Source organism: Pezoporus occidentalis, unplaced genomic scaffold (genome assembly GCF_034315485.1).
Source record: "Pezoporus occidentalis ecotype Australia unplaced genomic scaffold, CSIRO_AGI_Poc_V1 ctg381, whole genome shotgun sequence".
NCBI lineage: Eukaryota > Metazoa > Chordata > Aves > Psittaciformes > Psittacidae > Pezoporus > Pezoporus occidentalis.
This window is the reverse complement of record NW_026915704.1, coordinates 18235-45249: the sequence shown is the minus strand read 5'-3', so window position 1 is coordinate 45249 and position 27015 is coordinate 18235. Positions and strand designations below refer to the sequence as shown.

At 48.0% G+C, this 27015-nt stretch overlaps 1 protein-coding gene across 15 annotated transcripts in view; it reads left to right on the top strand.

Moving 5' to 3' along the window:
• PITPNM2 (phosphatidylinositol transfer protein membrane associated 2) overlaps positions 1-27015 on the top strand; it is a 133403-nt gene that overhangs the window by 101926 nt on the left and 4462 nt on the right. For 9 of the 15 annotated variants that reach the window (XR_009967317.1, XM_062632086.1, XM_062632087.1 and 6 more), the window contains 16 exons: positions 1186-1430; positions 1921-2110; positions 3164-3283; positions 3662-3873; positions 8557-8732; positions 9116-9286; positions 11925-12074; positions 16915-17079; positions 18875-19078; positions 20810-20958; positions 22932-23048; positions 23773-23889; positions 24251-24399; positions 25052-25201; positions 25291-25474; positions 26744-26872. Coding sequence is in view for 14 of the 15 variants with exons in the window: in XM_062632086.1 (XP_062488070.1) it covers positions 1186-1430; positions 1921-2110; positions 3164-3283; positions 3662-3873; positions 8557-8732; positions 9116-9286; positions 11925-12074; positions 16915-17079; positions 18875-19078; positions 20810-20958; positions 22932-23048; positions 23773-23889; positions 24251-24399; positions 25052-25201; positions 25291-25474; positions 26744-26872 (2628 nt within the window). In the remaining variant the exon portion in view is untranslated. The other 6 variants (XM_062632095.1, XM_062632096.1, XM_062632097.1 and 3 more) reach the window with 6 other exon arrangements.

The following is a 27015-nucleotide window of genomic DNA, read 5'->3' as shown; positions in this document are numbered from 1 at the left end:
GGCAAGGAATTGACTCAACATAATAAGCAAATGACTTGGACAGACAAAATAAACCTTTCCTGTGTCCATGCAGCACTCTCCCAACCAGATGCTGGCCAGTCCTTGGGTCACAGGGTCTTGAAAGACTGAGCTCACAGGAACTGGGTAGAAAAAGCTTTTCCGTTCCTCTTTTGCAGCAGCATAAGCAAATCTGAACTCTTATTTATAACTTCTGCCATAGGCAGACAAATGCAATGACTGATCTCTTCCTATGACTTCTTTGCCCAGCAGCTTGCCACTTGCTGACCTGTTACTTCTGCTCAATGTGTTTTACTGCTGCAGCTGAGCTCAGCACCCCAACAGAGAGCAACACCCATCTTTTATTTCTTTACTTTTCCCCTCTGACACACACAGCTCTTGTCTTTAGTGCTGCCACGTTTCACCTGCTTACAGGTTTTTGTTTTACTTTCAGCATTCCTTCTGCTTAGGACAGTCATTACACTGAGGCTGCGTGTGTGCATTTGTGCGTGAAGGAGTAGTCAGGTTCTCAGCTGTTGTGTCCAGGTGTATCTAATGCCCGTTGCCATGAATTAAGCACAGTCCTTCTTGAAGACAGTTCAGCTTCTTGCCAACAAACCTGAAGGTGTTACTCTAAAACCTCATCTCTCCTGTGTTTAGAAGCCTGATTTTCAGTCTATGCTTCATTCAGGATCAGTTTAGGTTCTTGTGCTTGTTCCTGTGCTGTCCTTTGCCTTAAGTGCTTCTCTTGCCTCCCTTGCTTTCTCCACTCCTCTCCACTGTGTTTGAAAGCAGGCATTTCATTCTAGGGTAGCTTTGCACAGCAAATCAGGCTGAACTCTTTCAGTTTCTGTTCGAAAGGGCTCCGTGCTTCTGGTCCTTTGGCACTGGTCCTCCTCACACTGCAACCACCTTTGTGTGTAGATTGCCCAGACTGAGCTTGGCATCCTAGATGTAGGCTTGCCAATTCCTTGTATCATGGCTGATACCATTTCTCCTGGAAATATATTGCTTCACACATGTTTTTGCCTCATCCATGGCAGGACTTGATGTGGATAGTGCATTGTACAACCATGTGTGAGCTTGGGGAGGAAAAGGTGATAAAACTTGCCTAAAATGCACTCGGACCAAGTAAAACCTCTTTGGAAAATAAGCCTTTCTGCTGTGCTCTCTTTCATTCCCACCTAGGATGAATCAGCACAGCCATTAATGCAGCCAAGTAAAATCCATGTCCTCCTCTTGGTACTCCATGGAGGGAACATCCTGGACTCAGGAAGCGGTGACCAGAGCTCTAAGCAAGGGGATGTCAACACCATCACGACAGTGTTTGACACAGTGATGAGGGTACATTACCCAGCTGCTCTTGGACGCATTGCCATCAGACTAGTCCCTTGTCCAGCCATCTGCTCTGAAGCATTTTCACTGGTGTCCAGGTAAGTTGATGCTGCTTTATCACAGGCACTCTTTTCAATCTTGGCTTTGTTTTCTTTATATGATTTATTGATTTGGTTCCCTGAACTGTTCTGCATATCGTACTGAAAGCTCTGACCGTGCTTTGAGAATGCACTTATTAATGTACTAGCGAGGCATTCAATCTCGATTTCATACTTAGCTGTAGTGAATACAGTAATCGTGCAGTAAGAGTTCTGAGATTGATCTCTTTTAATTAATCCAATAAATAAATACTAAGGCTTTAATTCCTTGTCTGAGGTTGTTCTGTTAATGTAAGTATGTTGTCCTTGAAGATTTACGTTTGATGTGAGGGAAAGATTTATTAAGCTCTCACCCATTCACAGTGGATAAATGGCCTTTGTGTCTTGAGGCTTTCTTTAATGAACTACAGTAGTGACTGTGCTTTTGCACATGGTTTTCCCCACTTTGTGTGTAAGGCTGAATATTTCCTGTGTCTCTTGCTCTCTCCAGCCTCAGCCCGTATAGTTACGACGAAGGCTGCCTGTCCAACAGCCAGGATCACATTCCCCTCGCTGCACTCCCTCTGCTAGCAACATCATCCCCACAGTACCAAGAAGCAGTGGCCACAGTCATCGTCAGAGCCAACCAGGCCTACAGCGAGTTCATCAGATCCCAGGAGGGCATGTCATTCAATGGCCAGGTGAGCCAGAGGCTGTTTATAGCCACAATAAAAGGAAGAACAAGTGAAGCAATTTCTTTCTGAAGCTGTCTTTTCCATTAATCTCTCAGGAGGGATGGAAACATGACAGTGTTGAGCTGCAATAAGAAAGTGTTGTGCTTCCATTTCTTTCTTTCCGAGAGAGAGAGATTATTGCTTATTCTCTGTCTTGAACCTTTGGGATTCCAAGCAAAGCCTGAGCTTGTGTTCAGAAATGAAGCTACAAAGCTGTGAAGTTAATCAGCTTTCAGCATGACACACCTTTCCAAATCGGGCATGCTACCTTTGTTAGTAAACACGATCTCTCCTCCTGTTGCAAACCAAGGCTGTTTAAAGATTCCTGCCTTTAAAGTGCCTTCAGCAGCTCGTGTTGGGGATGTCACAGAAGTGGGTTTCTTTTTTGAGACTCTGCAGGTGCTGCACCCCATAAAAGACCATGACTGTGTGTAGCATTGTGGGCAGAGTGGCTCTCTAGCCCCTCATGGGTTTAAGCTATTGGACTGGCCATCACGTTGCACTGCTGTAGTGTGATTTATTCACTTTGAGCTTCTTCCCAGCCAGCTATATATGCCGGGGGACCCAGACAGCCCTCTCCTGCCCAGGGGTCTCAGGGCATTATTGTGCCTGTCTGCGCAATACCCTTGGAGTCAGGACAGTGTTACCTCCTCAGGATACAAACTAGGAGCAGAAGCACAGAGGATCTTGCTTGAAGTGGCACGGAGAGCTGGCGAGGAGGGAATCAAGCTTGGTTTTCTGAGGCTGGAGTTAGTGCTGTGGTCAGTGCTCTGTGCTGCTTTCACTGCGCTCCAGTCAGCTGGTGGGGACAGCCAGAACACATTAGCTGTGTTAGATAACGAGAGTCTGCAGGGTAGGTGTGGATGTTCATTGACTGAATAGTGTTACTGATGAAAGCACTGGGCATCCTGATACTGCAGCTTTCCTAGGTATAATCCATCACTGTTTAACTGTTAGCTCTAAACTGAGCATCAGGAGCTTTTTTTGCTTCCCCTGACCCACTTCTGTTGCCTTTCTCAGGTCTGCTTGGTCGGGGACTGTGTTGGAGGAATCCTGGGATTTGATGCCTTATGCTACAGCAATCAAACTGTGTCTGAGAGCCAGAACAGCAGCCGGAGAGGTAGCGTTGTGAGTGTCCAGGTAATGGTGGCTCTAAGTGTCTACTAGGAATAGGTCTTCTGGCCACAGCATCTCCGTGGCCCCTGTTTTTCTAGGGATCCTTCCATGAAACAACAAAGGCTCTACTCCTTATTAATGGCAAACACATGTCTTAAGGTTCATATGTGTCTCAGTTTGGGTGCATTTGCTCTGAACAGGGATGCTTCACCCTCTGATGTGAAGCATCGCTCACACCTGCTTCACCCACACTCTTAGGAAGTGTTTGGTCTGAGATGCTGCACTGCTCTCAACTGGATCTAGGGGTAGGTGGGGAAAGGAGGATGGAAGAAGAAGGTTATAATGTGGGTGTATTCCTGATTCAGCTGCTAGAGTGCTAAATCTGTATATTTCAAATCCCAGGACACCGACCTCCTGTCTCCTGGAATAACGGTGAATAACAGCTATTGTTCCAGTGGCTCTAATCTGGAAGCCAGCAGACACCTCAGTAGGAGCAACATTGATATTCCCCGTAGCAACGGAGAAGATCCAAAGAAGCAGCTGCCACGGAAAAGGAGTGATTCATCAACCTACGAACTGGACACGATAAAGCAGCATCAGGCCTTTCTTTCAAGGTAGGATGTTGAAAGAACAGAGCCAGCAATAGTCTGGAGCTGAGATTGGTGCATCTGTGAAACCCAAATGTTGCTTTGTCATCCTGTGATAAGCAAGGTGGAGGAAAGTGTTCAGTTGAGATTAGAGGGATATAGATTTCAGGGTGTTGTATAGGCAGAAATAAAAGGAACAGCTCCCTTGTTGAGTGGCAGTGAGAGACTCCAGCTGCTCTCCTGCATCTGTATTACAATGGCAAGAAACCCTTCATCCTGTTACTTGACAGTTAAGGCAGTCAGGTAACTGCTTTTTTGCTGCAAGTGTGGGATGGAGGTCATAAAGCAAATGTAGAAATCACGCCAGGGAAGATGGTGAAGCAGAGCTGGGAATCCAATGTTGTATTAATCCCAAAGCATCTCTGAAAGCTGAGTTTTGAGTTGGCTGGCCTGTTCTTGGGAAAGGCAGGTGTAAGCTGAGTATTGTTTAATTTTGGCCTATTTCAAGTGTGAGATTGAATCTCAGTGCCCTTTCCTGTTGCAGGAGCAGGTTTCTGCTGTCAAGGTGGCAGGATGCTCTGGATGAGACATCCTGAGCCTGAGCTGGTACATGGAACAACCTCCAACTGTGCGTGGGGATTGTTCTGTCTGTGTGACTATTTGCCAAAGCAATCCAAGTCCCCCATATGGAGCAGGGAAAGGGGATTGAATTCTGTCCCTTGCCAGGGCTACTCAGTGGCACCAAGGTTGCGTTTCGGATTTGTTGCTGACTATCAAAGCCCCCAGTATCACCTTCCTGAGCTTCTTCAGGTGGACTTTCAGAGGCACATTTGTTAACTGATGCAATGTTCATAGCAGTCTTTCCATTGCTGCTGCTGGCTCAGCAGTGGTCCTGACACAGATGATGGATTGCAGTTTGTCATTTCAGATAGCATTATCCTGGTCCTCCCTGCTCTGTCTCCAAAGGATTGTGCCTGCTCCCAACAGCACCTGGGGGTCCTGGTGCTGTTCAGTGCACCAATGGAATGGTTCATCTTCTTTTAGACTTTCACTTTTTGTTAAATCTACCTTTAGATCTTAAGTCAGAAATAAGTCTTTTCCTACAGCTCAAGAGCAAGATTCCCTCAGGAAAAGGGACAGGTTGAAGCTGCTGTATGAGCTCTCTCTGCACCTCTTCCCCTTCACTCCCTGGTGCAGGGGAGGCTTGGGTGCAGTGATTCACACCTTCCCCTCCTGCATGACAGCACAGCATTGCACCCAGACCTGTCCTTGCACCTTGTGCTTGCAGCCATCGTTACTGAGCAGCACAGCCATCAGCAGAACACCCCTTTGACCTTTCTGTCACCAAGTAATGATTTTCCCATATAAAACCCAAGCCCTGATGTGCTGTGCTTTCATGAAGGAGACTGGCAGAGCAGAGCCAGGTTTTCCTAATGGGCTCAGACACAGGGGCCTTCCTGTCCATACCGATTGCAGATTTCAGCTTGTGCCAAAGACACTCAGTTTTATTCCTGTATCAGGCCTACCCGCTGCTCTGGGGCAATGCCCAGCGAGCCACAGCAGCATCTGGAGATCACAAACACACATTTATGTTTAAATTCAGTTCTTCTGCACAACTACATTATTTCTGGCTGTGCTGTACTTGTATTATTGTAAATGAGTTGGTTTGCTTCTGAAATCCATAAGCTCTTGTTTAATTAATGTGCACAGTACATCTGCTGCTTTTTAAAGGGAGAATGGGGCGCTGTAGGTTGCTTGGAGCATGACAGATTCAGAGTTCCCCTTGGCTCTCATTTCTTTTGATTGCTTAAAAAGAGCATCAAGCTCCCAGTAAAAGGAGAGAAGCTGTCCAAATTGCTTAGCAGTATGAGAGCTCTCGTTCTTTTCCGTTCCCCATGAAGAGATGCTATGGAAAGATGTGTGGAATGCTCCAAACCCCCCTTTGCATCCATCCTGCCACCACACATCTGCCTTTCCTTTTGTGCCTTCGTTTGAAGCACACTGCTGTTGCCCTGTCTTTGGCAAAACTGAACATGTTCTCAATAACTTTGTATTCCTTCGACACAGCAAACTTAATGTATTGCAGTCTTGTCAGCTAAAATAATTGTAGCTTCCCTGAAGGTGGCGTGTTTTTAAACGTGGTTCAGAGTTGGGTGTCGTGGCAGCGTGATCTCAGGGAAGCTCGTTCACATCACACAAATGGGAACGTGCTCGTTTTGGCTGTCACTGCTGTAACCTCCTGTTCCTCTCCCTTTTGCCATCACTGTTTTGACTCTCCCTGATACCTGTGTCTGGCATAAGTAAGCTTGTCATTTCCCTGGGGTTGGGAATGGGGAGAATAGTGCCCTGCATGTGCATACATGCACCTTTAGAGAATGCACAGCAGTGCGGCATGAGCAGAAGGTGTTTGAGCATCCCTTGGGAGGGGTGCTCAGCAGAGGCGCTGTCTCTGGGAATGATGCATTATTTGCCAAAGCAGGAAAACAAACTCTGAGTGAAACCCATTTTTCTTCTCACAGAATCATAAAATCATAGAATCGTTAGGGTTGGAAAGGACCTTAAGATCATCCAGTTCCAAACCCCCTTTCATGGGCAGGGACACCTTACGCTAAATCATATCACCCAAGGCCTCGTCCAGCCTGGCCTTGAACACTGCCAGGGATGGAGCATTCACAGCTTCCCTGGGCAACCCCTTCCAGTGCTTCACCACCCTCACATGAAAGAATTTCCTCCTTATATCCAGTCTAAACTTCCCCTGTTTCAGTTTTAACCCGTTACCCCTTGTCCTGGCACTGCAGTCCCTAATGAAGAGTCCCTCCCCAGCATCCCTATAGCCCCCCTTCAGATACTGGAAGGCTGCTATGAGGTCTCCACGCAGCCTTCTCTTCTCCAGGCTGAACAGCCCCAACTTTCTCAGCCTGTCTTCATACAGGAGGTGCTCCAGTCCCCTGATCATCCTTGTGGCCTCCTCTGGACTTGTTCCAACAGTTCCATGTCCTTTTTTATGTTGAGGACACCAGAACTGCACACAATACTCCAGGTGAGGTCTCACAAGAGCAGAGCAGAGGGGCAGGATCACCTCCTTTGACCTGCTGGTCACGCTCCTTTTGATGCAGCCCAGGATACGGTTGGTTTCTGGCCTGCAAGCGCACACTGAAGCCGGCTCATGTTCATTTTCTCATCAACCAACACCCCCAAGTCCTTCTCTGCAGGGCTGCTCTGAATCTCTTCTCTGCCCAGCCTGTAGCTGTGCCTGGGATTGTATGAGTATTTGCAGCTGCTCATTTGTTGACTGGCAATCCCAGAGGAGTGTGTGTGAGCAACTGCTCCAGTGCTACACATTGTAGGGACTGAGCAGCCCTGGTTTCCATGAGCACAGCAGTGCTGGGACATCACTGCCTTCAGAGATGGCCTTGATGAGCCAGTGCTATTGCACACAGAGACATAGCCAGTGCTGGTGACCACCTGGGAGCGTGACTTGGGGCCACAGAGCTGTCACATTTGCATCATTCCTGACTCCAGGCGAGTAAGCCCTTTGTCCAGCCTGACTGCTGTTGTATCCATTGATCCTACATATTTCATAGAACCAGTTCAGATGCTTTTTAAAGCGTCTCCAGACACCCTGTTCAGGCACTGCTGGTACTCTGCCTTCAGCTCACCACTTCTAATTACAACAAGAACCCAGCAGAGGTGCATCTGAATCTGTAGAACCTGGAGAGTAAATGAAACTACAGCTTATTGCTTTTGGGTGGTAACAGGCGAATCTCAGAAACCCTTTTGTGAACCAGGTTATTAGTGTTACACATCTGTCATTCGCTGTCTAATCCCAGATCTAGATTGCAAAGAAGCACCTCTTCCTAACATGGGGATGGATTCCCAGGGTTTTCACCTAAGAGTTCCTGCTGCTACTTCCTCAGTATCCAAGGGATGTGAATTGCAGTCTTTGTTAAACCTGTGCTTCACTGCGCAGCGCACAGGTTGAATTTTGCCAACAGATTTGACACCTGAAAGAGGTGGGGAAAGCCAGACATGTTTTAATTAACTGTGTTAATTACCCCAGATTCCCATTCCCAGTGAATGCCATACACATGCATAGAAGCTGTTGTGAAAACTTAGTGCACAAAGATATTAGAAACCGTCTTGCAGATTTTCATCTTTTCCCCTTTCTATTTTCTTTTTCCTTTTCAATCCTATAACATTTGTCCAACTACTTCCAAAAGGAGAAGTGGGTAAGCACAGCTTTCCGTAACATTTGAGAATAAGGTGATGGAAGGAACTCAAATGTTGCCAACCAGAAGGCATAGCAGTAATGTGTGTAATGGAGTGAATCACTGTGAACCTGCTTTTCTTCCCCTGCTACTCTAGTTATTTGGCTTGCTGGTTATTTTATCTTGCAAATAGCTATGCTAGTAGCAGATTCTGACTAGAAGATTAGAGATTTTGACTCCTCAAAGAACAAACATTTTGAGGAGATAGGAGTGTGTAAATGAACCCACTTGAAGCTTGGGTTTAGGACTGGCATAATGGGGTAATTGGGGGGACAATTTACTGGCTCGTAAAACTACAGTACCGAGGCATGGTGGGTTGATTGGCACAGTTCCTTCGCTGGAGAGAGGGAGATTATATTCATTGTCAATCACCAATCCAGCCTTCAATTATGAAACCACAGCCTGAATACAATGTTGACTTTCTTCCCTGTTCTTGTCCCAGTTTACATTCTAGTGTTCTGAGGAATGACCCGGGATCCAGGCGATCCAGTAGCTCTACTATGCTGGATGGAGGAAATATCGGAAAGTTTGAATTTGAGATCACTGATTTCTTCCTCTTTGGTTCTCCCTTGGGTCTGGTTCTTGCACTGCGAAAAACTGTCATTCCAGCTCTTGACAGTAAGTCCTCATGTAAACTGCTGAGCTCACTGGATGGGGAAAGCATCTCCTGCTGCAAAGGCAGGGTTTGATGAGACAAACTGGTAAAGACCGAACCTTATGTGTGGTATTTATGGCACATTAAGGAAGCAGATCACAAAGTGCTCCAGCCAGTACCGATTGTACAGTTTACTTAAAATGTACTTCCCAATATCACACATACTGGGCAATGCTTGAGTCTATCAATACTGTAGTAAACTGTTTCAATTGACTAAATTGGAAGATGATAAATCCTTCGCACTGTTTTTTCAACACAATAGTTGTCCTTTTCACAGACAAATATTTGCTCTATTCTAACAAATAAGCTACTGGTGCTTGAAGGCTTTTTTTCTTCATCTTTTCAGTCTTTCAGCTCAGACCAGCTTGCCAGCAGGTCTATAACCTGTTCCACCCTGCAGACCCATCTGCTTCACGCCTCGAGCCTCTTTTGGAGAAGAAGTTCTACCTTTTGCCCCCCTTTAATATTCCCCGTTACCAGAGGTTCCCACTGGGTGATGGCAATTCTGCTGTGCTGGGTAAGTCGCTTTGGATGCTTACTAGCTGTCTAAAGGGTTATAACTACATTTTATATGAAATTATCAAAGCAATTGGGAATGACAAGAAAAGAGAATTAGCCCTATAATGTTAGCCTTATTCCTGAGTTACCAGAAAAGGTAGTTTTCTTGCAAGAGAATCAGTGCCCTGTGAGCCATATGCCCTTCATTTGTCACAGAAAGGCCATCAGCTGCTGAGAGTCATGATGTGGTGACCTCTCTGTGAAGTTTTACACCCAGTCTGGTGCTTGCAATTGGGACTGAATGAAACCTGATTAACTTGGTAGAGTTTAGGACTTTAATGGAGGGCCAGTGAAGACTGGAAGCAGCAGAGTCAACAGTGAGATGAGATGATTTGCTCGGTTGCAACCTGTGCTTTTTCATTGGACAGGCTACTGCAGATTAGTGGGCTGGTGTCAGTGCCTTGCCCATGCCACCTTGCCCATGAGACACTGTCTTGTAAGATACCTAGGATTCCTCTCCCATCGGTGGCCTCTTCACTTGCTCTACCCCAATTGCAGCAGTAACAAAGTCTGGAGCGGCTGTGTGCATGCCCTTTTTGCATTCAAAACAGTTAACTGTGTCCTGACCATGCCCTGCCTCAGCTCCCATTACATCAGTGGATCTAATAAAGTAAATTCTATTTCCTGCCATCTTCACCTCACTCCTGTGCCTGGACTCTCATGGTCTGTTGCCATTTCAGTGCAGGCTCTCATTGCAAGGAGCTCTTGGGGAAGCTCACCACTGTGCAGAACTAAATTTGACCTTTCTGCTTCACCTAAAGCTTTCCTTCCCTGCAGGGTCAGGCCTTTGGGGCAGGAAGAATAACTGCACTGTAAGCTTTCCCTTGCTAGAGGTTGTTAGTCAATGGCTAGTTAAAGTCAACATTATAACTGAGAGTCACTACTATAAAACCAGACTTACAACACACAAGAAATCATGCTGGCAAACCAGATTATCAAAGCCACCAGCTAGAAAGATGAGGATTTGGTGGTTGGTTTTTTCCCCAAAGCTCTGGTAGCTTTCCATTTGTTTAGTATTTGGATCATGCAGGACTAAATGAAGAGGAATGTATATCTAGAGCAGAATAATTCTGGTGAAGCTCTGCACCATTTTAGAATTGAAAATCCAAAGCAGTGCTCTCCTATGTATCAGCATCTTTAAAGCTTGTCTTGTGATTGCTGAATCTGGAGGTCTGATTTGTTAAATGGGCATAAACTAAACCCCATGTTCAAGAAAGTGGATAAAATACTTTCTGCAGGCCCCACTCACTAGTCAAATTTAGCACAGATCTTGCTGCAACACCACTTAAAAATGGAACCACCCACAAGTGCATTTGTACAACAGCTCAGGGAATCTATAGCAACTCAAAAAGCAGTTTGCTTTTGGGGTGTATTCTACGTAGCAGCAGCAAGTGGCTCCTTAAAAATAAAGAAATATCAAAAATAATCCTAAACATCTTACCTTCTTCCTTTTAAATACATTTCAAAGTCCCTGTTCTCACTGAAAGCAGAGGTAGAAGCCCCCTTGACACCGTGTTCTGGTTATCAGTCTGTGCAACAGCAGGGATCTTACTAGTTTGCTGCGCTTCCCCAGACCTTTGAGTTGTCTATGTGTAGAGAGATGCTTGCTACGTAGCGGAGAGGAGTTAAACAGCAATTAGCTCAACTATGAGAAGAGTAGAGTGATTTCAAAACTGTCTCCAGGTTTGAGCCTTGTTACTTTAAGAGGAGATGCTGCTCTGCTTCATGAATAAAACTGGCAAAAAAAGCAACTCTAAACTCTCTTCTTGTGTAAGACAAAACCTCTTCATTTGCTTATTCCAAAGTAACAGGCTCTTCCTTTCCATTAGAGCCAAAATTTCACTGTTGATTTCCACATTACCCACAAGGACTGTTCCAACCACGATTTGCAAAGCCTCTACTGCAGGGCGCTCCAGGAAAGTTAATTGCTGCTATAATTAAGCTATATGATTTGATGCTCACGTAAAATTCAGGTGCTCAGTTATAATTAGTTATGTACAAAGCCTCCTGTAACACTGTCTGTGCATATTTCCTCGTGCAGATAGCTGGCTTTTTACAGTCCACGATTGAGGAAGCCTCTTAAGACATCGTATATTTTGTTCATTTTCCCATCTGTACTAAATGTTGGGTCTCTGTTTCATTACAACCAACTTGCAGAGTAAAACGAAATTCACATCCCTGCTTACTCCTGTGCGTTGCACTGTGTAGGATGTGAGGCTGAGTCAAGTAAATCTCCCCTTACAGCATACTTTTTTTCCCCTCGTAGTAAAAAGATCTCTCTGGATCTGCTGGGGGTTTATGGATTCGACTCATTGGAGAAGCTGGTTAAGAGGACTCCCTTTTCTTTTGTTGTTGAAATGCCATCGTTGTGCTCTCCTCTGCTCCCAGTTAATCTCTCTGATGTGGGTCTATTTGGAAAGTCACCCATGTCTTTTTCCTTTCACACTATTTGAAGGTTGTCTTTTCATTGAAGACTCATAGTTGAAGTGCTCAGTTGCAACTGTTTGTATGTTAACACGTTGTGGCCACATGTCTGTTGTTCTTTGTCCTTCTGGTTTTGGTTTTGTTTTTGTTTTTTTTTCCCCATCTACTTCTAGTTGAGACAATCCAGAACAATCCCATCCTCCTCATGGAAAGTAGCCCTCTGGGTGCTCTCCAGCACCAGGACAGCTTCATGGAAACAAGTATCCCCGTTCCCGTACTGAATTGGCAAGATGTGTCCAATAAAAGTGCTGGTTTTGCTGAGTGTGTGTAATCTACACTTTTGTATTGTCTATGGTGTTGGGTACTTGGGGTGTTATTTGGAGATCATCCTGTTTGCCTCCTGGAGTTGAAATCTTCACGCTGTGTCTCAGGCTGCGCCACATCAAATAACCACTTGGGATCCTGCTTGGGTCTGCGAGTAAAGAACAAGTTGGGGTTAAAACCTCTGCCCCATTCTAGAAGGGGGAGCTTCTGCCATTTAATTGCTTTTTTCCCCTCTGTGGTGGCTGTGCTGTTGGAAAGAGGCTTTGGCACAGAGAGGCCTTGGGTATCCCTGCTCGTGTGGTACATACAGCAGGATGCCCTGGGAAAGGGTTGACTCCCCAGCAGTCAGCCACACTGCTCCATGGCCAGAAGCCTAATGAACATCTCTGTCATACCAGATTTTGTCCATTTGAGTGTTTTATGCTTGGAAATCCTTGTGGCTCTGCTGAATACAGTGACTGAGGCTTTCAGACCCCAGGGTGGTTCTGCGTGTTGGCTCTTTAAAATTCATTTCTTGACTTCAAAGCAAAGTTTGGTGCATTTGTTTTGCCTTATTTTCCACCATAACTGCTGCATGGCCTCATTTACCCTGGTTGTGGCTGGTGCTACATCTGTGATTTCAATGAGATTTGACTTCATTTTAGTTTCTTCTTCCCTGTGTGTCTTCCTTGCCCGTTCTCACCCCTTTTCCAGTGTCTTGCATTGAGAGCTTGGTTCTGCTGCCTTGTTGTCTTTAACAAGCTGACTGCTCATGAGCAGTCTGGTACATTATGTGGTCATACAGGATGGCAACATCACTGGCTATTCTGGATAATCTCTCCCTTTGTCTTTTGAAGATGGAGATGATCTTTAGGTATGCAGTTGCCATGTTGCCTGTGCTGTGGTGGTCTGTAACAACGCAGAGGGAAAGGATCTGGTACTATTAATTAATCACTTTGGAGGTCACTGATGAACTGCCATTTAAGTGTCATCTGACACTTTCCTGCTGTCAGGATGGAGCTTTTAGAAGCTTCTCTGCTTTTTACCTTGTGTGTCAAGAGCCACAGTGTGGCCAGGCAGTGCTTGGCTTGACTGTAGCTGGTGCTGAATCCCAATTGTGGGAAACTTCCAGTGCCCAGTGCTGACCACTGACTCCAGTGCAAGCAGGGTTTGGCCTGTGCTGAGCAGCTGGCTGCCTTTCCTGTTTTATTTTCTTATTTTTATTGAACTTGACACATTTTTGATGCTTTTAGTATTTCCTGCTTTGGTGCCACAGCTCAGCCTGCAAATAGCACATACTGAAGTCTGCCATTTGGATACCCCAAGGACTTAAGGCATTGCTAGCAGTACATTAAGAGGATGGCCTGGTGTTGTTCGCTTAGTGGGAAACAGTTAGTAAGAGTATGGACAAATGAGTCCCTAAATGAAAAGGCACAGCACTGAAATGAGTATTAAAGATCCATAGGTAGGCAAAAAAGAAGTGATTTTTCTTCTTATGTCACCTCTTCTGCAGGTGCAGTTCAATCTCAGCTCATGGTGCTGGCCTGACCTGTGTGTGCTGCTGAGCAGTGGCAGGTCCTGTGATGGGAGATAGGGTGCTCAGGGCTCTGCTCAAGCCAGGTCTCCTCTTCCTGAAGCTTCCTTGTTCTGATGAAGTCTGCCCGCAGACGCAGTTCAAAGTACACTTCAGCCAGTGCAGTAAACCAGGGGCACCTCTGTCCTATTCTAATGCCATAAAGGAACAGCCTGTCTTGATTGAAGTCTTCTTACTGCTCTGCCTGGTCCAGCCATCTGACTTCACCCTGGGCTCAAAGTGCTGCCTCAAAAACATCCCTGTGATTGTCAGGACGTGAGTTGGGGCTGGGGATGCCGCCTCTGCTGCGCAGAAGATTTCAGACTTGTTCCCTTTAGGTTGCAGGTGCTGGGGTCAGTTTGTGCCAGTGTGGCAGCATCATCCCACCCCGGGCACTGCACTCTGCAGGAAAGCCCCCTTGGCTTCAAAATGGCAAGAGCAATGCTGCACAAGGGATTTGGTGCAAAGAATACACAGAGCTTAGGAAATATGTTGGATGGGTTCTGTTCTTCTGCAAGTCAGGTCCTGGGGTTTTATCTGGAAGTCACTGTGCTTTGGGGGGGGCGGATGCTTGGATGAAGGGGCAGTAATGCATAAACCAGGTTTTCTGTCCACACTTCCTGCCCTGCCTTTTCCTGGCCCTCGTGTTTTCTTAGAAACTGGCCTTTTTCAGGAATAGAGGGTGTGTAGCTTGGGAAAAGGGAGAAACATGAGAGTAACCCCAGTGCTCTGGAGCATGGGAGCGCTGCTGTGGGGTTACATTCCCCTTGCAGAGCAGACTCCTGCCACCAACATGGGCAATACTAAACTGAACAGTTCAGTAATGCTGTAACAGTTTAGGCTTTAATAGGAGTGAATATTACTCCTCTGGTAGCATTAGCCGTGATAGTGTTGGAAGGGTTGTTGTGGCTGGGTGGTTTTGCTTCAAACTCTTCGTACTCAAAAATCCCCAGTCAGGCCCAGGAAGGCAAGAGTGGCTAAAAAGAGCAAGCCCAAAATGCCCCTGTGTTGTCCTTAGTTCACTTTCTATTTTCTGGGATCTCGAAACAGGAGGTAAAATTCAGGCAGAGCGAAGTGAAGACATGCTAATGGAGCTGAAACCATGATCATCCCAGGCAGCACCACATTTGGCCCAGCCTTTTCTCCTGGGTAGCATTGCTGTAACACTCTTTAGTGTGTCTTCCAGCCGCTTCTTCATTCGAGCCACAGATCTTTTATGTTTAGGGGAGAGGAAGAAGTTCAGGCTTTGCTGGTAAGTGTTAGTTAAGCCTGAACCTGGAATTCTCTCTAGCACAGACAAAGCCAAACCTCTCCTTGCATCTGACCAAGTTCAGGAAAGCTGATGGTCACTATCTGCATTACAGCTGGGTTGGGGTACCCATTTGATGTGACGTAAGTGCAGAAGGATCTCACCATCTATACAGGCAAGGTAAAGGAAAGGAAGGGATAACTAAGGAAGAGATGAAAGGGTGGTCCCAGGCCATATAGCAATGGGAATGAGACCTTTTACCCTTGAGATCTTCAAGGGGTTGAATGCAGCTCCTGGCTTGGCTCATGTTCTCAGAGTGCACCCTCTGTTTGAATTGTCTCCTTTCTTGTGCCTGCAGCAGTAAGAAAGCTGCTCTGGCCTGGTGGGGCTGGCTGGGTTGTGGATGCTGGTAGCAGCCTTGACAGCCAGCAGCTCAAGGCAAGATGAGAAGAGGAAGAAAGTGATCCTGGTAATGGCCTTTCAGGCACAACGTGTGTGCAGCTCATGGTCAAGTCAGGCTCCTGCTAAGGCTCAGATCTTGCAGTCCATGAAGCTTTTACACAGAGCAGCTTGTGGCCTGATTTTCCCTGCAGAGAACAGAACTCTTTTCCCGACACTTTAGCCTCAGATTTTCTGCTTCATACATCCCCTTTCCCTCTGCGGCAGCAGTATTTACGTGGGCACACGCTGCTGCTGCAAACCAAGAGGTCAGAGGCAGCAAATCAGTAGCCCCAAGCAAAAAAGAGTGATGCTAAAATAAACCAGTTGCCGAAACAACGTCCTGTGCCAGCCACATACTTGGGATTAAATCCAGGGATATCTAAACTGGCTGAAACGGGTGGAAGATGTTGGGGTGTGAAAGTAATGTACCTGCATTCCATGTGGCATCTACTGCCTGGCTGAGCCCTGGGGATAAAGTTCAGATGCTGCTCCTCAGGTACAGCAGAGATGGGCAACACTTAAAAGATAGTTAGCTTTGCTTTTGCATGTTAGTGTCATGCTGCTGCTGCCTGCTGTCGAGTACATTGCAAACCCTCAGCAGTGCAGGATCTTGGGGTATCCCACAGACACTCAGTTCAGCCTTGCAGCATCTACAGAGGAGTGAATGAATGCTCTTACCAGTGTTACAGAGAGACAACTGAAATGCAGAGATTTTACATGACTTTCAGCAGCTCTCGGTTTGCTAGTCCTGAACATTTGAGGTCCATGTCCCTCCAGTATGTATATAAGGCCTATGTGAGCGTGACTTCAAATCCTCCCTTTGTGTATTTATGTACTAAAGGGATAGGCCACACTTGGTAAACCTCAGGTTGGGATCTATATATCCAGACTTGCACGTTGTACCAAAGAAGCTCTGTTTTCACAGAGGCCGAGCACTCCCCAATCCACCAACACTGATTGGAGATGTAAGTGCTCAGCACCAGGCTCCTTTCTTTCAATAGCCCTTACTTTAGTTTAATGAGCATTGGCTCATCATCACAAAATATGAGTTCAAGTTTAGTCCCTGCCAGGCATGGAAATGTTTTCTTGATTTTATATTTCCTTTTTGGCATTAATGCTTCTATCTTGGAGATGTTCCTTTAAGTTTAAACACTTCCAGAATACAAATATCCCATCTCTAAGGCTGTTTCTTGTTGTTCTCCTTACCTCGGTTACTTTGTCTCAGTGTGAATATATGAAGCTGTGTATATTCACACCTGTATGTATGACACACGCTTGTTATTGCTGCTTGAGTACGTCTGCCTGGATTTTTCTTTGGGGTTTTGGGTTTGCTTTTTGAGCTCCTTATTTTGCTTCCCTCAATCAAAGACTGCTCCTCCAGCCACGTCTCTTTGCCTGCTGTGGTGTTTGCTTCCTTTCCAAACCAGAGCTCTGATGAAATGTTTTTTGTGGGGTTTTTTTGTTCATTCCAATCAGTTCTGAAAGGGTTTTTTTGCACCTTGCCAGCCTTGTTTGCCTTCTTCCTCCGCTCGAGTTCATCTTGCCCAGCCTCTGTCTGTTGGTCTAATATTTTGATTTCCCTGTTTCAACTTTGTAGCAGATGTTGTTCAGTCTCATGGTGCCGTCTTCATGGAAAGCACGTCCCTGTCCACCCCCATTTCAGCCCCTCAGTTCAGGGGCTTCCGGAGAGCCAGTGAGATCAGCATTGCCAGCCAGGTCTCAGGAATGGCAGACAGTTACACTGCTTCCAACATAGCCAACAGTAAGTGTTTCACCTCCTCCGAGACTCCCGCATCGCTCCCGCAGCACCACGCACCGGGCCAGAGCCACACAGCTTCTGTCTGTCTGTCTGTCTGGGTTATGCTTTCCATTAGTAACAAAGAGTTGGAATGATTCCGCCTTCGCCTGGATTTGCCATAGTCAGTGCCATGTGTTATCACATCTCCTGGAGGAGCAGATGATGTGTTCGGTTATAATACAGGAGCCACCGCTGTGTTATGCATGTTGGACTGTGCTGGTGATGTTGTTCAAAGAGATGTAATGATTGATAACTGAGCACCATTTGGCTGCTGTGCGTGATGAGGGTTAAGCCAAAGGGATGTTTCCGTGCTGCCATTGGTAAGTCATGCAGAACTGGTAGGGCTCAGCGCTGCCAGATTGATAGTGCAGGGGCTGGCCTGTGGCTTGGTGTAGATCATTAAATGTGGCTCACAGAAATGGGGGTGAGTAAGAAAGGCAAGAACAGGTTTAGATTATTTCTCTGCATTAGAGATTCAGCTCTTTGGTAGCCAGCAGCGAGGCTCAGAGTCAGCCAGTCATGACCCGTATCCCAGAGCCAAATGAGGACTAAAAGGAGGGGGGTTTATTGTTACTTTTTCCCAAGACCTATGTAACTTCCCAGCTGATACAGTGGAGAACAACAGCCCTTTGTTAACAGTTCAGCCCCTTCTTCATTCCAGCTGAGGTGTAAGATGAACAGTCTGTGTCTTCAGGGACCTCTGATAACTGCTGAAAGCCAAACAAATGAAATAAACCCCAAACTTCAGCCCAAACTCTTGTTCCAGGACGCGGCAGAAATTCAGAGATACTCCAGTGCTGGCACATCAGACTACAGGGCTAGGAATGACTTAACTTCACAATTGCTGAGGTTAATAACACTCCCTGAGACAAGTGTTAGTTCCTGTGGGCGCTGGTCAGAGGCTGCTGTAACTTCTTGCCCTGTTTGAGGCAACACTTGGCAGCAGGAATAAACTCCTGCTGACACATGAGGTTTTTCTCTCCCAAAGTACATCCAAGAGGTGATGCTGCGCTCCCTGTGTGCGTTCTTACGTGTGTCCTGGTAAGACATCTTACCAAGTGCTTGCTAATACTAATCTGCTTGGGGAAGAAGGCTCCTGGGGGAGAAGGTGTTTGTTTTGTGCTGTTCCACACCTACAGAGAGTGGGCAGGATGAGAAATGGGGGGGGGGGGGGGTGTGTGTGTGTTCCTTATGAAGTGTTTATACCAGGGTGATACCTAAAGGCCTGCGTGATGCAATGGAGGGATCCTTCCTCTGGCAGGTGATGGCAGGATCAGGCCCACATGATGCTCGTGTCTCTCTGCTTTCCCCATGCTCTCACCAATTATTTAGCTCCTGGTTGTGTAATTTATTCCTTCATGCACTTCACAGCCACCAAAACCTGTTTCTGAGATCAGAGAGGAAGAGTCCAGCCTTGACCCCATGTGCAGCGTGCCCCGAGGCTGTCACAGCCCCTTCCTTCACCTCCTGAGCGCTGACATCTCCTCTGAACCCTTGCTCCGGCTTTGCAGCTCTTGCGCTCGACCTTATTAGCGCGGTGGTAACGTGAAGCCATGGCGCTGCGGGTTGGATGTGGTCCCTGCTATCCCACAGGGAGAGCCGGAGGAAGTCCAGAGGGACACCACAGAACCATGGCTCCCTCTCAGTGCAATTCCCTCCCACTATGAATCTCTGCAGGGTGAAAGAGGTGTTGCCTGCATCATGTGTGTGCTATAATAATAAGTGTGATTTCTGCTTCTTTCCATTTTATTCTTTTTAGAAACCAAACACCACCTTAATCACTGCAGAGGGTTTAGCCTTCTGTCCCAACTTGCCCTCCCTCACAAATCCCCTACTCAAACCTCATCCAAGAAACATAGGCATCATAAACACGAAATCCCTTCGAAGGGAAGAAAGCTCAAAGGGCCATGGAGTCAGGCTGCAGACTGCATTCTTCGGATACCCGACCTGGACATCAAGACAGGTATTCTGGAGGCATCCGCCCTGGTCGACCTCCTCTCTCATTCAGTAGTCACAGAACTTCACACCAAATCTGTGCGCTTTCACTGAGGCACTTGCAATTTCTGAGTGCAGTTTTCTGATTAACAAGTGTTTCTGTCACTTTGCTCTGAAGATCCATCATAACACAGCTAACAGCTTGGCAAGAGCAGGACTTCTTCCGGGCAGAGCTGCGGGGACAACGCTTCTGCCTCCACCACTGTCTTTTGAGCATGGAAGAGTAAATCCTCTTCGCTTCCTATGAAGAATCTGAAATTACCTAAGCTGGGCACTTGCATGAGAAATGAAAGGGTGGAACACGACCAGGAGCTGCCACTTTAAAAGACAGAGAGTCAAAAATGGCTCTGGTGCCTATGTGCTCTGGAAAAGCCATGTTGATCCATCAGTGCCTTCCTACTCCTTCCCATGGCTCTTGGGAAACACAAGAGCTGTTAGGGCCTGGGCTGGGCCATAGGGATGTACTGATGCCATAACCCTCTGCATGTTCCTATGGTGGGAGCTTTGTACAGGTCTCTGGAAAGAGCTGGTGGGACCATTTTTTCAGTTCAGCATCTGTGCTCCTTACCAGCTCATTGCCCTTAACAAGAGGGGTTTGTTGGATCATGCCTTATACCTGGCAGCTTTCCTGGAAGTCCATAAAAAGGAACATTGTCACAGTGAAAAAAGAAGCTTGAGAAAGCCCCATCTTGCAACGTGCATGCAAACACAGCTCCTCCTTTACTCTCTTGCTCTGATCCATCTTCTCTTTTCATGGCTGCTTTTCCAGGCCGGAGCGCGCGGGGGTTGAGGACTCCTCACTGCTGGGAAAGCAGCCCTATCTTTGGGATGTGAGGCTTTGGACTGAGCCATGCTCATTGCTAGGAGGTTGGACAGGATGTGTGCATGGGCAGAGTTGAAGTGTGGTGGTGTCCCAGGGGTAAACAGTGGCTGTTGGACACTTGCGTGCAAGTCATTGACACCCTGAGGGAGGAACTCTTCTGTCTTGTCTGTAACCTTCCCCCTCCAAGACCCCAGTGAATAAAGTCCCAGCTCTCCCAGATCCTTTTCTTGTTGGCCACTGCAGAGGCTGGGCTGGATGTCTCAGCTGCCTGCAGTGTGGTAACCCAGGATGGTAACAAGGACTTGCTGGGGACTGCCAATCCTGGCAGCATGTGCCACATATCCTGCCTCTTGGTGCCTTTTAGCATCTCACATAGGCTCCCACTGTTCAGATCCTCCTTAGTGTGACCAGTATCTGGATGCTATTCCTTGGTGAAAGCTAAAGGAGTTGGAAAGCGGGGCTGGAGATAGCCTGGGCATGTCTTGTGGTGGGCAGAGCACACACATCCTTCCTCCCACAGCTCCAGGGAGATGCGTTTCTGCCTTATATTTTGCCATGTGGATTCCCGTTGCACATGAGCCTTTGACCCCTTCCCCATGGTCTGGACTAACAGCTGATTAATACCTGCCCTCCAGTGCCTTCCTGTTTGTTTAAATAAAGGAGAGTTCAAGTGCTGGTGCCCCTTTATGTTCCTCCCTTGGTCTGAGCAAACACTGAGCCCTGGGTTGATTCTTCCCTCTTAGCAGTGCAACCAGCCAGGGAGCAGCCTCCCGGCGTACCTGGACTGAGGAGCCAGAGCCTTGCAATACCATTTGTGATGGAGACTGCGCAGGCATGTGAACCCCCTTTGTCTGAACAAGGCTTTCTTGCTTCTAGTTGCTGCCAAGTGGTGGGGAACCAAGAGGATTGACTACGCTCTCTACTGTCCTGATGCTCTGACGGCTTTCCCGACGGTCGCTTTGCCGCATCTCTTCCATGCGAGCTACTGGGAGTCCACAGACGTTGTCTCCTTCCTGCTGAGACAGGTACAGTTGTCCTCCCTCCCTGACCTCCATTGGGCTGAACAATATTTTAGGCTGGTTTTCCCAGTGCACCTTCCATAACTCTCGTTGATGCTTAGAAATGAACAAAACCCCTTTGCAACTGCAGATCCATTTTCTTCCCCTTCTTTTTGTTCCTCCCCTGTGTTGTTAATGGAACTGCACATGTGCAAACCTCATGGACATGTGCTGTTATACCTGGTTAGTTTGGGCCTGGGTTTTATCTTCAGAGCAGGTTTCAGATGGGCTCAGCAGGGAGCCATGGAGTGAGCCCAGGGCTGTTTCCTATCCCATCACAGGGGCATCACTTGTTTCTTGAAGTGAGCTGTTCTCTGCGTGTGCACATTTGGATCTCATGTCTGAAACTTAAAGGAAACTTCTCAATGTAGAAATAAAATTAGCACCAAATACAATGAAACCAAAAGAGAAGTTGTGCAGGAATTTGACATGAGTTGATCAGCAGAGTTTGGGTCTCCATTTTTGCCTTGTAACTTATTGTGGTCTCTAGGAACTCAGACCATCGTCACTGCATTGGGATTTAGTCCTCATTCCTCCAGTACAAAGCAGTTCTCCTGAGGCTATAGGTAAATGGGGATTACTGGTGTCTGGAGTCTGACACCTCAGATTGGTACTATCTGTGTTTGGCCTGAGATTTGAATTTACTGTTTCAAGTGAGGTTTTCCTAAAAGGAATACTTTTCCTTCAGTTCCTTGGGAATGAGGAGTCCTTTTCCTTACGAAGTACGAACCCCTCCAGGGAAGGGTACTCTGAGTATGGAAATGGAAAAGACAGAACTAAAAGCAACCCTGTGGATTGTGCTGCCCACTTTGGCGCTTGGCTTTGCTTTGTGTTAGCTCAGCTGTTGAGCTGTCCCTGCTCCTTTCCAGCCTCCTCGACTGCAGCTCTCAATTATTTATGATTCTGTTGGCAAACTTGCTTTCAGTGCTGCCTTCCAAATAGTGTGAGAACCATAAACAAGAGACGTCAGTGCTGGTGGCAGCTGAGCAGTGGTGATAATCCAGGGAGACCCTTTCTTCCCACTAGTATCTAGCCCAGCAAGACATCTGTGTGCTTGCACAGACCTTGATGTGAAACCCCAAACCCGCATCAAACTCAGCCTGAATTATGCACGAGTGGGAAGAGTCACAACAGTCTCAATACAGAGAGTGCTCCACTCAAGAAGTAGCCAATTACTCAGGATTCAGCCCAAACCTGGGCCTGTAGCTTCGTATCTTGGGGCTTGAGGTACCCCTCCATCCATCCAAAGCTTGCTGGTGGCTGGCTGAGTAATCTGGCCCACTCCCATTCTCCACTGCCTGACTCTGCTAACTTATCTCTGCCTTGAGACCAGGGTCTTTCTCATCTCCTGTCTTCTTGCTGTCCTTCCAGAGCACCACAGTGCTTCTTCCCCTATTAAGGACTTGTTTCTAATTGCCTTTGAAAGTCATCTCTGGGCAAGAGCAGTCCAAAACGTGTTTAAATAGAAATAAGAAATGAACTGCAGGAACAGCATCTGTCAGCATGAGGCCAGGCAGAGCAGTTGGTGCTTGGTCTGTTACAAGAATGGCAGAAGACTCGTGTTCAAAGGAGACCAGTCCCTTGCAGACCAAGGGGAAGGGACTAAAGAAAGCCTGGAGGAAGGGCAGATACTTAAGTGCAGAACTCATCCTGCTGTGTTTGAGTCAGTTTTGTACCTCCTGACAATCTAAATAACCTGCATCCCAGCTGGGGTTACGGCAGTGCTGGCCACAGGCTTTGCTAGTTCAGAAGAAACCCCTTGTCCTTGCAATTAAGGGAGCAGCCTGTAAACCCTGCAGGCTGACAAGGCAAACAGCCAGCAGGCAAACCCAGGCACTGCTCATACCAGTGCTGGCTTGGGAGATGCAGGACAGTGTGGGCAGGAGGAGGGGGTCACTGTGCCAGTGGCTGATGTCTCCATGGAACCCATCCTCCTGCAGGTGATGAGGCACGAGAACTCGAGCGTGCTGGAGCTGGATGGGAAGGAGGTGTCCGTCTTCACCCCCTCCAAGCCCCGTGAGAAGTGGCTTCGCAAGAGGACGCACGTGAAGCTCCGGGTAAGGGTGGTTTTGGGGTTGCCTCCGTGGCAGGAGGCAGAGCTGTGACGTACAGGGGGTTTGATCTGAGCTGCAAGAAAGCACTGAGGGTGGTGAGCGTGGGCACGGCTGTGTCTGTCCACAGCAGGGACAGAGGATCATGTTGTACTGCTGGTATACATTAGTGATTGTGTTCTACCTGTAGTTGTGAAGGAGTGACCTGAAAGGTCTTTACCAGCAAGGTCTCCTCTTCGCCTTGAGTCTGTGTAAAACATAGAAAGCATTGTCTGGGAACAGAGAAAGAGATGGAATGTCTTTCCGCAAGACCAACGATGCAGATTCTTTACTCAGTAAATGCCCTTTGCTCCCAGTAAAAGTCTCTGATTCCTGCAAAAGGACAATTCTCTGTTCAAGCTGAAACAATGTCAGCAGATTTCCCTGGCAGATGTTTGTGTTGCCTCTTAAACCCAAAGTGTAAGAGCTAATAGTATGAGAATTGCAGCTGCCATTGAAATGGACTCTTCAGCCACGTACTCTCAAATCCACCCCATCAGCGGAGGGCAGGGAGCATCCCCTCTGCCACAGGTCAGATTCCTCTCTAAAGCTGAGAGCTGTGAGTGTGATAGAGGGAGAAAGGCACTCTAATTTGTCTGGTTGTATTTGGCATTTCCCTGTGAGGCTGTCCATCACTGCAGACCTTTTTCTTTGTTGGTTTGTGTTCCTCTTTCCCTCTTGACTTGTGCAGAACGTCACAGCCAACCACAGGATAAATGACACCATTGCCAATGAAGATGGGCCCCAGACCTTAACTGGAAGGTTTATGTATGGTCCATTAGATATGGTCACACTCACAGGAGAAAAGGTACTGTGTCTGGTATGGGATTGTGCACCATGTGGGGGACGGGGACAGAAGTGGTGCTGGTTGGTGCTCCCTTGGTCCTGATGGGGTTTGTTACCTTTGCATCTTGGCCACATTCCCCTGCTGAGACTTGCGTGGTGCCTCCTACCAGGAACAGTGTTCCATCATGGGGGTCTTCACCACCGAGGCACCAGAACTGATGGTTTGGTGCTTCTCAGCTCAGATCTGTGAAGTGCAGAGGGTGGAAGCAGGACCCAGCCCTGCTGCTGACCAAAGGGGCATGGGTGAAGGTCCCCATGTTTGTCCTGCTCTACTCATCTGTGCCTTTGATGCTGTTGCTGAGCCAGCCTTGCTGCCTTCCCAGGTGGACATTCACATCATGACCCAGCCACCTTCAGGAGAGTGGGTTTACTTTGACACCGAGATCAGCAACAGCAGTGGCAGGATTTCCTACGTCATCCCTGAGAACCGGCGCCTGGGCATCGGCGTGTACCCTGTCAAGATGGTGGTCAGGTACCTTGGGGTGCTGGGGCTTAGTTTGCAAGAGGAACAAACCAGGAATTTGATGCCTGTAGAATATGATCCCTCCTTATAGGGCAGCTCTGCTTGTTGGGTGGGTTCAGAGCCTGGTTTGCCAGCAATAGGGATGAAGCCATTTCTATTTTACAGCTGTAAGAGGAAGATCCCTGTTTTATTCCAAGTCCTGCATCATCAACAGCATGGTGACTGAGCTCCCGTTGCAGGAGCAGGCCTTCTGCACCACACGTCTATGGGCTCATGGTCTTCTGCAGAACTGCCCAGCTGGGTGTATTTCAAAGACCATAAAGTCGCCCTTGAAGGACAGAGCTTTGTACTGGTGATAATTCACAGCCCAGGGGCTCCAGCTCAGCTCCAGTTGCTGGTGTCGAGCTCTGGAACGGGGAGGAAGGGAGCATCTTTGCAGTGGTGAAGCCAGCAGTGGTTTTCTGCAGGTGTTTTTGAGTCACTGACACCATGGCTCCAGAGTACTATTTCCATCCCCACTTTAACACAGAGGCCTCATGCAGTGCCCATCACTGGTGGTGGCGTCACTGCTACATCCCTTGGGCCAGATTTGGTTGCTGCTTTGGGCTCGCAGTGCACTGCAGGATATCTTGATGCCTATAAGTGCCTCTATCCCTCTCAGGGGTGACCACACGTACGCAGACAGCTACATCACAGTCCTGCCCAAGGGGACAGAGTTTGTGGTGTTCAGCATCGACGGCTCCTTTGCAGCCAGTGTATCCATCATGGGCAGCGACCCCAAAGTCCGCGCCGGAGCCGTCGACGTTGTAAGGTCAGCAGCAGGGCTGTGGGACGGTCTGTGTGGTTTACACTGGCTTTGCTCTAGGTTTGCAAGCCATTGACTTGTGCCTTTCCTTCTAGGCACTGGCAAGACCTCGGCTACCTCATTATCTATGTCACGGGCCGCCCCGACATGCAGAAGCAGAGGGTGGTAGCGTGGTTAGCACAGCACAACTTCCCCCATGGCATCGTCTCCTTCTGCGACGGGCTCGTCCACGACCCGCTGCGGCACAAGGCCAACTTCCTGAAATCCCTCATCACCGACGTAAGCCACAGATGGGCTCTGCTGAAACGTGATCACAGCACAGGGTTTAGATTGCTCCTCGTCCAATTGCCCCTGTCAGCACCAGTCTCTTGGCAGCGATGTGACCTGCAGTAGAAGATTAATCTGTTCATTTTATTTTCAGCCTTTTATGGCTCTACAGAAGCGTCTACGCTGTCAAATTGTGTCATCTCTGCTCAGCACTGCTCCATTTCATGCTCCACCGGTCCTTCCAACACCAAATGTCTGATAAAACAAAAGCTGCAGTGCCTCCCTTGCCCATATGTGCACTTTTCCCACCTGTATGGTGGCTTTCTGGCTGCCCATGGTGTACCCAGCAGCTCTGAGAGCACATGGAGCTGCTGCAGACATGGCCTTGCACCACGCAGCCATGATGGGAGGCTCCACAGAGCATCTTCCCAAGCGTTTGACCCCTGGGAGTTCTTAACCACACTCAGCCCAGAGCCTCAGAAAAGCTCCAGATATAACAAAGGGGTTTTTCTGCCTGGCAAGGGAAGGAAGTGCCAGTGTCCTGAGCACTTGTGCCTGGCCTGGAATAGCAGGGAAGGCCCCTCATTAACTCTCTTGGGCCCTTGTTTCAGCCTGAGACACAGTGGTAGGAGAAGCTGGCCCTTACGTGCTGCCTGCTCTCCCTTACCCTCCAGAAGAACAAGTTTGTGACCAGGGTCAGAGATTTCCTTTTCCTCTCCTTGGCCTGCCTGTGGCTTTGGGGGCAAAGCCGGCTGGTCCACGGTGGCACCAGTGTCCACTTTCCCCTCCAGCTCCTAAGCCCACTAAGGAAACCTTAGGAGCTGCTCTCTGCTCAGAGTGGAGGCAGGCAAATCCCTGGAAAGCAGCCTATTTTCCTGCCTGTCCCTTCTTAAAGAGCAGTGTCCGTGCAGCAGCATGGCTGGTGGAGGGGAACACTCCCCACTAATGAGTACTGCAGGGGGTTGCAGATTGTTCCTCTCCCCCCGACAAGTCAGCAGTGAAGTGTGTGGCGTCTCTGCCCCCCACAGACATCAAGGGAAGGCTGTGGATCAGGAAGCAGAGATGTGCTTTGGTATTGCTGTTACTCCTCTTGTTCTGGCCTGTGAACATCCCCAGCTCTGTTAATTAGTGTTTTGCACAGCGGTGCCTTCTCCGGCTGGGAACTTACATAAGTTACTGACCTGAGATTCCCACAAATGCTATTAAAACCCAAAGCCCTGCCTGTTGAGCAGCGTGGGGCTCCTGCATGTGCTGACCACGTGTTGCTTTCTCTCCCTGCAGCTCCACATGAGGATCCATGCAGCGTACGGATCCACTAAGGACATCTCTGTGTACAGCTCCATCAGCCTCCCGCCCACCCACATCTACATCGTTGGCCGACCCACCAAGAAGCTGCAGAGCCAGTGTCAGGTAGGAGCCAGCTTGTCTGAGTTGCCAAGGGCCTCCCATGGGAGGGCGATGGGAATTTGGTCATCGTCGGTGACTGAGGTCGTGTTTGCCAGGAGGATGGAACCGTCCCACGTAGCAGGGTCCCAGAGATCTGTCTGAGCGGT